This window comes from Seriola lalandi, unplaced genomic scaffold, assembly GCF_002814215.2.
Source record: "Seriola lalandi dorsalis isolate HSWRI2012SDOR001 ecotype SW California unplaced genomic scaffold, Sedor1 jcf7180002054591, whole genome shotgun sequence".
NCBI lineage: Eukaryota > Metazoa > Chordata > Actinopteri > Carangiformes > Carangidae > Seriola > Seriola lalandi.
Genome location: NW_019525144.1, coordinates 1,437,354 through 1,448,773, shown reverse-complemented (window position 1 = coordinate 1,448,773; position 11,420 = coordinate 1,437,354). Strand labels below are relative to the sequence as shown.

Genomic DNA, 11,420 nt, shown 5'->3' with positions numbered 1-11,420 from the left:
TCTCCTCACTCTTGCTTTATCACCTCAGTCTGAGAAAAGGTACCTGCCATGTACTAAACTCAGTCCTTCTTTTCTCAATTTACTGTATCGTTTTGATGATTAGATTATCTTTTCTTTACATATTCTAGTTAAGATGACCTTGTTAATGTGGAATTTTTTTCACTATCAGATTTTTTTATCAGACAAGAATGAAACTGGCTTCAGACAATTTCCTCCTCTTAAAGGTATTGTGTGTTTTGTTGTTATGATGCTTTATTCATTTTTGCAGCTGAAGAACCTCAAGCTGACAAGAAAAGATCTGACACCAGGAGTTCTGTACCTAGAGACAACCAGGTAATTTCAGTGTTTTATCTTATGTGTAGATCTTTCTCATATGAAACATTTTAATATTAGAAACAATGTTGGAAAGTAGCTATCAACCTTGTCTCCTAATAATGATCTTATATAATAATAATTAGTATATCAATAATGGCCTATGCTTCATCAAATATGAAAAAACAAATGTCTAGTGTGAGAAATGTATGTTGCTTAGCATGTAGGCTACAGTGTATAATATCATATCATGATATTAAACCAGTACATGATAGTTGTTCTAAATGATCGATGTTAAATTTTAGGATGAAAACATGTGTTATGCTGCCCTTGAAATCCATCAGGTATCACAGAGACCAAAGAAGAAGAAAACCCAGACTTCAGACTTCAGCACCTATTCTGCCTGTTATTATTCCCGAAGTCAGTGGGTTTCTTGAATGGGTTTTTGGTTAGATAGCTGAAATAAGGTATGTGGTTAACACAAGCTCAAGACATGTTCATGTTTCATTCTACGACATAAAATACGTCAGTAAATGCCCCAGCTGTGATTTCTTAGATTTTACATGCCCTATAAAAGGCCAGTTGCTCACAAGTGGCTAAATGAGACTACAGCAGTTGTCGGGGACATTAAACATCTTGACCCCACATAAAAAAACTGATCTACTCACCAGTCCACCTTTAGCCTTGTTGTGTTTATACTCGCACTTTTCCAAATTATCACTAACTTTTAATCCTAACAAGAGGAAAGGCTTTTGAAGAAGAGGTAAGAGATCTAAAGAGCTAAATCTAGGTACAAGTTGGAAGTTTACTAGTGGTGACAGTGAAGTCATGTGACCGTGGTGTAGTTAGTTAATAGTTAGTTAGGTTTCACTAGCTTTTTACTTCTAGCGATTCCATTTAGGCTTCAAAAATCACAAAAGCGATGTCCATTTGTGAAGAATATCCTGCTGAACAAAATTTACCATACCACCTTACAAGTACCATAAACTTTGACGGTCACAGACAGTATTTTCTGCAGTAATACAAAAGTCCATGTAAAAATCCCATTGGCTTTTTGACAAGGGAACCAGGGTGACGCTAATATCCGGGTTGACCCACAAAAATACATCACTCTATTCTGATGAGTATTAAATACAATCTGATTTTTTAAACAAAATTTTTTGTAATAAGATGTTATACAAATGTGAAACAAATCTCCCTGCATGCATTTGGTCATTTTTATACTAAAGTGGGACAATACTAGCAAAAAGCTGCAATTCACAATCTAAAAAATGTTACAATAACATGAATAACCCATTCCCGATACTTTGGCTTTCGGCTTTGTATATATTTTGATGACGGCAATTAAACAATATTATGTATTATTATAATATACAGTATGTGTATTATAATATGTAATAGAAAAAATAGAGAAGTTGCACCTGACTGAATTGTGACAATACAGCGTTGAAAGCAAAGCTAACCTCAACTATCATGTAGCCCATGTGGTCAGGCTCACAGGAAAGCCACTGCACAGCTCAACATGTAAGTTGAGGATGTTTATGAGCAGCCTGCTGAAGGTGTTGGGGCACCGCTGCACTGTGTTCATCGTTTAATAGTGGAAAAGTAAATACACGCATACACTCACCACACCAAACCACAGATAACACACACTTTCTGTGCACATACTAAGTGTGATTTGCTTGCTTGCTTGTTGTTTCATGCAAAGATACCAGTGTCAGTGAGGTCATACTAAACTTGCATCAGCTTAATTTTTGACCTGTTGGAGACAACGCAACAAGCTGTAAACACAACACTGACATATTATCACCTTGTAATGTTGATACAGTGAACATATTGTTGACTGATGATGACTGTTAGACTCACAGGAGGCTTCAAAACCTGGAAGTAAAAAGATGTTGACAGTGTACTTTTGAAGTTATAATATGTAACTTTTACACATTAAAATGTCTAAAAATGACTAGACCTGTGTTGTTGTTTTTTTGTTTGTTTATTTTTTTGAGTTGTGCACTTACATTATAGCAAATGTTTGTCAAACCATAATCATGGTAAGGTAAGTTTTATTTCGTCACTTGTCAATGACATCTTATTCCCTATATCCCCAGTATTTAGTAGTCCCTGAAGCCAGCAGTGAAACCAGCATATAAACAGGACAGATGAAGAGTTTCACTGGCGGCATCAGTTATATTAAGACATAATTTGGTAGCTATTATTGTCAGCCTTGAGGTTATTCTTCCTCCAAGAAGATACAACACAATACAGAGTGACAAGAAAGTGTACCTGAACCACACTGTGTAGCCCATGTGATTAGGCCCACAGGAAACCCACACTGACAAACAGCCCCTCACGAAAGCGGACTGAAGTAGCACAGTAGTGGGCTGCTGTACGTCTTGGTGCATGGCTACACCCTGTTCACTGTTCATTACTTGAAAGTTATCTTATGAGGTGAACAGAAGGCATACTTCAACACCACATTAAACTACACACAACAGAATAAAGTCCTGTGTCCTGTTTTGCAAACATTGCATAACTTATCCAGGCTATCTTCACATTAGCCGGCTTAAATGATCATGTTAGTTCTTAGTAGTTATTGACTAGCCAACTTTGTTCTCCTTATTATTATTCTTGGATGAAATTACCTTACATAACAGTGTAATCTTATTTTGAAATAAATGCAATAAAAGTAGAGAGCCGAGAGAACTCATATGATTGGTCGACTGCTGATCATATCGCTCTCTCTCTCTCTCTCTCTCTCTGTCTCTCTCTCTCTAAAACCAGAGAATACATTATACTTTTTGGCAAAGTAAATGCAGCAATCAATTTGATAAATCATCCATTGAGTGGCAACATATTTCTTGAATGAATGAAGAGCTACAGTACATGTATTAAGGAACAGCCAGCAGAGTCCCCAAGAGGTGGTTGTGGTGGATCGTGGGTGTACAAACTGAATGGGGTTTGCATCCACAGTCCCGTCTGCAGTTAGGTTTAGTCAACACATTCCATGAATTTGCCCTTGGTGATATCTATACATACATATCTATCTAAAAAAAAGCGCTTTTTAAGGTTTGGGAAAGATCATGGTTTTGGTTAAATGTAAATAAACACTTAACTTTTTCTCTTTTTTTCTTCTCATATGTATTTCCTGTACATAGGCAGTGGAGACTGAAATGAAATATCTGCAACAGGATAACAACCTAGGCAACAGAACCAGCTTCAGCCAAGATCAGGTAGTAACCTGCTTGACTTCCGCTTAAACACCACCTACTTCAGATAAAACAATGGTTTCTACAGTCAGAAGCACAGCTGCATTGTGCCTAACCTCTGCATAGCAGAAGTGGAGAGCCTGGACACCTTCAATGAAACAACATGTAACCATTAGTTCAGAGTATGGATGACACTTCAGTCAAAATTATGACAAGTGCAAGCCTAGCTTAGTAAAGACGACATCCAGTTCACATGGGAGGTATGAGAGACAATAGACTGGCTTTCATAGACTGAGCAATGCACATCAAACAAGAATGGAGTTTACATGAAATCCACTCACAACCATCAGTATTTACTTTACAGCTCTCATCACCCAAAGGGAAAATAAGAAACTGTTATCAGACCCCTTGCAGGCCATGAAAGTGCCTCCAAGTACTTAGACGAATGAAGGAGATAAACACCGCATAGAAGATGTGGAAGCTTGTGGCTACCAAAACTGTGCCTTTGCAATAGCAGCAACAAGAATAGGCACAACAAAATAAGTTAAGTCTGATCTTAACTCACTCCAATTCAATATGTTGCAAGTACATTTAAAAAAAAAAAATTTGTTCACAGCATGTGATAGTTAAATGCCACAATTCCAGGAACTTCTAATTGCTTCATCATGCATAGGTATAGTTGGCATAGGTAATAATGTGTGATAAATTTGTGATATCCTATTTGTTTTCATCTAAAATTATAATTGCGTCAGTGTTTTTCAGGAAATTATTTGTATCTGCAAGTAGTTATTGTGCAGGGTTTATCTTGGTCATAATCCAGCCAATTGCAAATTATGCACCAAATAAGCCATACTAACTACGACTATTTACCTGTAGGTATATACCTTTAGTCTGTGTAAAACTCTAACACGTAGAGTAAAATTCTACAGTGTAAACTGTAACATCTCAGTTGCTGGTGTTGGTTTCCAAAAGTTTCTTCTGAGGAGATCTAAGTTGACCTATACATCAGTGTCTACACCATCATGTAGCATCACACCAATAGAAAACAACCACAGAAGAAAAGGTTCCATTGAACAAGCCTGTCACCGCTTACATTTCCTTTAATGGAAAAATCTGCGCAGGTTATGAATGTGAGTTAGAACTGTTTGACTTTTTGTCCTTCAACTCCTGGTCGTCATTACACATGGATAGGTTTCATATTTTTATCATCCTTCTTATAGGTAATTGTCTTCTTTCTTGCTTTCTTGTGAAGTTTTTTTTATATCAAATTTTATATATTTAGGTTCCATCTTAAAATAAACCATTAATAAATTTTTATTTTTATTGCATCACATAGGATTCAGTGCAGTGCAAAATGTAACACTGAAAAAAATGTCAACTTTATTCTTTATTTGCATTTACCTTCCAGGAATTGTTACTAGCAGTGAGCTTCAGATTTCTGGATCAATGTTGGAGGTGACAGTCAAACCTGAAGACAACATCACTCTCTACTGTGACTGTAAAACATCAGCTGGAGTATACATAGTGTGGTACAGGAACTGTTCTCATGTGAATCAGCCTTCACTTGTTCTGAGAACAAAGTACCCACATGAAGAAATGATGGATACCTTTTACAGCAGAGATGGTCTGAATCCCTTCCCTCGTTTTCATTTAGAGAAGAACCGTTCGTCTGAATCCTACAACCTGCTGATCATGAACGTCACTGTGTCTGATGAGGGTCTCTACTACTGTGGAACTGAGCATGCCAAGGTGGAGGAGAAGGAAAAACTTATGCAAAAATTTGTTTACAGATACAGCAATGTCACAACGAGGATCCTATTGCGTAAGTACTCTGGTTTGAGTTCTATTTGAGTGTTAGTTATGTATGTAATAAATCAAACAATGACACTGAATAATCACTAAACAACGGGAAAATGTGCTGCTTGCGTTACAGTGAAGAAGCAGGCAAATCCATTATCATAACATTGTCTCCCAAACAAAATTGCACGTACAACATAAATTTCATAAATAGGTACATGACTATTACCTGGTTGTTCATTCCTGAGACCTCTTTGAACTGAAATGTGTTAAATAATTATGTGCGTCTTGATAATGTGGATTTGATATCTCAGGAAACACTTCTTAACAGGGCTTTTATTGCTGTGCTGCAGTTAGCATATTGTCTCATTTCCAGTTGCTGATGTTGGTTATGTCATGTACCGGGTTTATACACAGTTTTTTCTAAATTTCACATTCCAGATTATAGGGCTGGTCCTGCTGTTGCAGTCCAACCAAAAATAGTGTTGGCAGCTCAAATCATTATGAAAATCAGCCAGTAACTTCACGTCGTAACAAAGTTTTTTTCAATTTAGTTGAAGACTACCCGCTTTATCATGAGATTTACACATATGTATTTATGGAATAATGGGGTTGTGTGTGAAAATAGAACTAATTGAACTTTGTCTTTGTTTTTCCAGTTGACTCCAGCAAGACTCAACAACACTGTGGTGTGTGCTGGATGCTACTGTTCTCTCTGTGTCCAGCTGTTGCTGTTCTCTCCTCTCTCCTGTCCGCTATGCTGGTTTATCTCCTTTGTAAGAGAAGAGGTACCCACTGACCCTTTTACTGTTTCTACTAATGTCTTCTTCCCTCAATTCTCTGTATTGCTGATGATTTGATATCGTCTCTGGGAATATTTATTATTTTTTATCACTTTAACCTATTATGTGAGGTTGGTAATGATGTTATATTCATTACTGCAGCTAAAGAACCACAAGTTGATGAGAACAGATCTGACACCGGGTCTCACACAAGAGAGAACCAGGTAATCTACAGCAATTGACTTTAATCTGTCTTAATATTGTTTCACAATTTATGCGACACAAAGAGGATACAACAGCCATTGAATGAAAAATATTTAGTAATGAATTCTAACAAATGACAGTACTAAATACATGATTATAATTCTAAACAACAAATGTCAAATCTTAGGATGAAGATGTGTGTTACACCGCACTGGAAATCCATCAGGTATCACAGAGACCAAAGAAGAACAACACCCAGAGTTCAGATTTCAGCACATATTCTGCAATCAACACCTGCAGGATGTCAAGGGCCCTGTGATTCAACATAATATATAATACATTTATGAGTATCAGTATTTCTAGTTCATTCTTTCATTTAGCTTCCTTCTGTAAAGCAATTCAGTCATGCAGAGCCAACAGTAAACACACACCTCTTCTTCTTTCTGTTAAGAATGAACATCATGGATATTTTTTGTATGCTATTTTCAATCAAAAAGATTACGTTTGAGAGAAGCTGGTATTCAACTCTCAACTTTGCCAGTCACTTTGCAGTCAATTTTCCTACAAGAGTAAATATTATTGTATAATGTATATTTTAGTTTATGTGAGGCAACAGTGTCAACCACTGCACCACAGTGCTGCCTATTAAATAAAGATGTATTCTTAAAAAAACTTTTCTGTAACACACTGACTATGAAAGATGCCACTGTCACAGAAGTGACACAAGGAACACCGAGATCAGAAAACAAACCAAAACTAGAATTACCGCCTTCCAGTTGTATGCCTCTGCCACTTCAGGTAACATCCCTGTTTATCCAGAGTCATATAAATTATTAATTTCTGTGTGAACTCTTGAGTAATGGCTAAAAGGTTTTGAGGTCACCTTGACCTTGATCTTTGACCACCAAAGTTGAATGAGTTCATCCCTGAGTTCAAGTGAACGTTTGTGCCAAATATGAAGAAGTTCCTTCAAGGTGCTACTGAGATATTGCGTTCACAAGTCCAAAACCGCATTTTGTGAGGTCACCATGACCTTTGACCACCAAAATCTAATTACATTTAATATTTCAACTAATATCTACAACATAAGACATTTACATTTACAGTACCAGTCAAAAGTTTGACACACTAACCTTTGACTGGTATTGTACAACTCATTTGGCAGACGTTTTTATCCACAGCGTCTTAAAAGTGAGGGACATCACTAAAGTTGTTAAAATATGTCAGTGAAGTAGGAGACTTTGGCCTAGGTACTAAATACTCCATCTATTTAATAAGTGCTAACACTAATGCTAACATTTGTTAATTATCACTACAAAGTACAGCTGCGGCTGGTAATATAAATAAATAAATAAATAAATAACTGGACAAGTTAAAACTTTAACCTGGTGATGGCACTGGACAAAGTCATAGTTTCATCAAAGGAATTACAGTTCATCCTGAGGGAGGCATGAAAGTCTGGGATTTTAAAGATTTAGTCCATCCAGTATCTGTAAAAGTATTTCACACACTATTATCACTCACATGTCAACCTCATTGTGACGCTTGAGAAAAAAAACATAAGAGCTGTTTTCAGGCTATTTCCTGTTGTTCTCTCAAGTAACTCATCAGCCCCAACCCTTAACCAGTGGAGTCTTAGACAACACCAATATATTGGACAAAAGGTTCACAAAGTGTTATACACAAGTATCACACAAAAACAACTAAATCTTCTTACTACTTATTTACCATCTATATATACATTGGCTACTTCGGAGAAGTTACGTTTCGGGGAAGTTAAGACAACACAGAGCTGACGATGATCACTAAGACCACAGGAAACCACACTGACAAACAGCCTCTTATATGACTGCAGACAGAAGTAGCAGCACAGTTTGGTCCCCAAATGATTGGTATTTGTAGAAGAATGGTTTCAAATTGATTCAGTAATTAGCCATTGGGTTGTGTGGCGTTGAGGCATTTGTAGTAACAGAAAAGCAAAAGAAAACTGATTGAAATTTGGCGGCTCTGCAGACACCACAGCTACATGATGCCTTACATCTTCACAGGAGAGAATGGTTTCATTATTTCTCACTTCAAGAGAGATTTCTTACCCCATCTGTTCTATACATGCACGAGTGTGCTTTCTTTGCCGAGTGATGAGAGTGTGGTTTCGTAGATTCTTGCAAATATTGTGCTATGATTATTTTATTACAAAACAAAAAAATCGCTAGTACATCTGACAGCCCTTGAAAATGTTTACTGGGACAAACAGGAAGGTTTGTTTGTCTGATTTAAAGAGGGTGACTGTGTAATCTGCAACACCATAACATAAAACTAAACTCTATGTTGTTATATATATATATATATATATATAGTTGCCGCAACTTAACATTATAGGTTATTATTATACAATTTACCTACATTTATTATTTATACTAATCTTGCCAGGAGTACATATGGTATTACTTCTGACCAGTTTGAAATAAATATGTGTAGCTTTCTATTTTTGGATGAACGACCTCAGTGAATAATTTGTGCTGGTTTACTTTCTGTACAAAGACACAAAGTGTAACATTCCCTGATTTGAACATAGTATCAAAATATATTTCTAAACTTACTGAAATTTATTGGCCAATTTTATATAATAAATATAAGTTCTTACTTTATTTCAGAGTGGTTGTCACTTTGGTCACTCTAGGTTGACATGTATAACTTCTTGAAATCAGAGCCCCAGTCTATGGATGGAGACTTGTGATTTGAAAGCATGGCTGGTTCAAGCTGCTTGAATTTTCCCAATACTACCTTAAAATGGTCCACGGGTTGATGATCAACCTCACACACAGATGATCTTGTCAATGAGGTCCAGGAAGCATTGCATTATGCCAAACTGTGGCAGCAGACTGACTGAGAAGCGATAACAATGGATGATATAAACTGCTACAAGGTACCTGTGCAAAAAAACAGTTCTTAACCAGACCAGAAGCAAAGGCACATTTATTTTTTAGAAACATGTCTTGTTCTCATTTAGACACTGCAAACCGCCGGCTTTCACTGAGCAGTGCGTATATGATGAGCAGAGAGCTATTTTAAAACAGTGAATCTGTGGTTTCCCAGCAGATCTCACCTCAAACATGCACACAAAACCGTCATATGCATACTCTGCTACAGGAACAGAGAGACATGATAGTAAATGTATTGTATGTTCCACTGAAAATGAAAGTTATGGCCATTGAGCTTTAGACAGTTTTTTTTTCTGTCATCTCACCTCCTCATATCCTCTAAAGTGATACTGTACGTGCTGGATGGAGATCCAGTCTTTCAAATGAAAAAGTGGAAATCAGTGGTAAGTCTGACACAGTATGATGTGCCAGACTTCATATGAATATGATCAATTTAAGTGTTTTGTTTGTTTTGATTTGTTTTATTTCTCCAAGGTGTTATTTCCCATTGCTCTGAACCTAATCCATCAGCCTTGCCTGTACTTAGTGTTTAGAGCAAATTAGCAAATCTTAACATGCTAACATGCTAAAGCTGGTGTGCATGCATGTTATTGTTATGTTGTGATCATGAGCATTATGGCATGCTAACATTAGCATATAGTTCATATACACCAAAAAATACAATAAAATACTAAATGATGTAAAACAATGATGTGCTGGATGTACTCTTCTTGAGGATTTTTTTTTTTTTTTATATAAAATCACATTCAGATGATTATACAAAATATGATTTAGACAATAGGCCAACAGACTATACTGTATTGTAATTTACAAAATAAAAAGTCCTCAATTTTTATTTTTAAGTGACTTATTAGCGTTGAGCCACTTATTACTGCCTACAAATTTGCTTTAGTCACCAGGCTGTTGATGTTAAAACTGAGGTTGATATTTTCTGTCAGATGTCGCCCTCTAACACTCAGAGCATCATGTTCTGTGGTTTAGACATTAAATGTAAGATGGTTCCCTTTATGGGCAACAGCATCAGTAAAAGCCCCACAGCATGTTTAGAAAAGGAATTCTTGCCTTTGTTGAGCATTAGCATTTAACAGAAGCTTTCCATCACAGCCAACAATGGATGGCGCAGGGGGATATCTTTCTACTGAATCAAACTGAGATGTATAAGCGTGGACAATCCATTCACAAGTCAACCCCAATGCATAAAACTTGTGTTGCAAAAAAGTGAAATTTTAATAGCTTTACAGAAGTTTGGGAAATGCATCTCTTGTTGATCTGCTGCAGGCTCTTTTTGAGTTTTTATTCTGGTTGTCATTGAATACATGTAGCTGATATCAAGGGCTTTGCTGTTTTTAATTCACATTTTATCTCACATTTTTATACTTTACATCCAAGAGTTGTGCTTGTGCTGCCTCTGCTACAAAGATCTGGCCTTACTGTAATGAATGTGCTTTATATCACACAGAAATGCTTCAATTCTACTTTTACAGAAAAAAAATAAAAAAAAAAAATAAAAAAAAAAGAAAAAGGCTTGAAAGAAAATTATATTCTTTTCCAGCAACTTCTTTCAGAGATACCTAGGATATTTTAAAGCAACACTGAACTTGAAAAGATTTGCTGAGACAAACAGGAGAGGGTGGAGAGATGCTGCAGTGGTGAATGGTATGCTGTAATAGCTGACAGTTAAAACTTTCCTAAAACATTTTGACCCCATGCTGTTCCCTACAATCAAAATTGAATTATATGGTTCTCTTACTTCGATAATCTGTATCCCAATCTTTGATATCCAATGTTATGACCAAGAACTATGTCTAAGTATTACCATCCTGCAATCCAGTGAGAGCATCCATAATACAGTACCCATGATGCATCAAATAGACAGAGCCAGAAAACTCCTAGAGGTCTTTGGTTGTACTTGCACAGCACAAGTAATGGCCTTAAATTAAATAGCTGCCTAAACAAACAGAAGCTAAGTATATTTCTTGTTTAACATTATCCCAAAGTTATCATCACCGATCAATCCATCACTAAGCAATATTACTGACTTTCATATGACATGTACAGTAAAAGAAAATCGTTATTCCTCAGAAACTTAAATGAATCAGTTTTCTGTGTTCAAGTCCAGTGATTTACTGTAATCAAATATATATATATATATATATATATATATATATATATTTTTTTTT

General features: G+C 36.2%; 1 protein-coding gene across 1 annotated transcript; it reads left to right on the top strand.

Moving 5' to 3' along the window:
- The first annotated feature begins 4,634 nt into the window (after positions 1–4,634).
- Positions 4,635–7,194, top strand: LOC111664481 (uncharacterized). The gene is made up of 5 exons (XM_023419069.2): positions 4,635–4,735; positions 4,924–5,337; positions 5,972–6,100; positions 6,257–6,318; positions 6,486–7,194. Exons 1-5 carry the CDS (start codon positions 4,699–4,701, stop codon positions 6,615–6,617), a joined length of 774 nt encoding a protein of 257 aa, XP_023274837.2. The 5' UTR covers positions 4,635–4,698; the 3' UTR covers positions 6,618–7,194.
- The last annotated feature ends 4,226 nt before the right edge of the window (positions 7,195–11,420 follow it).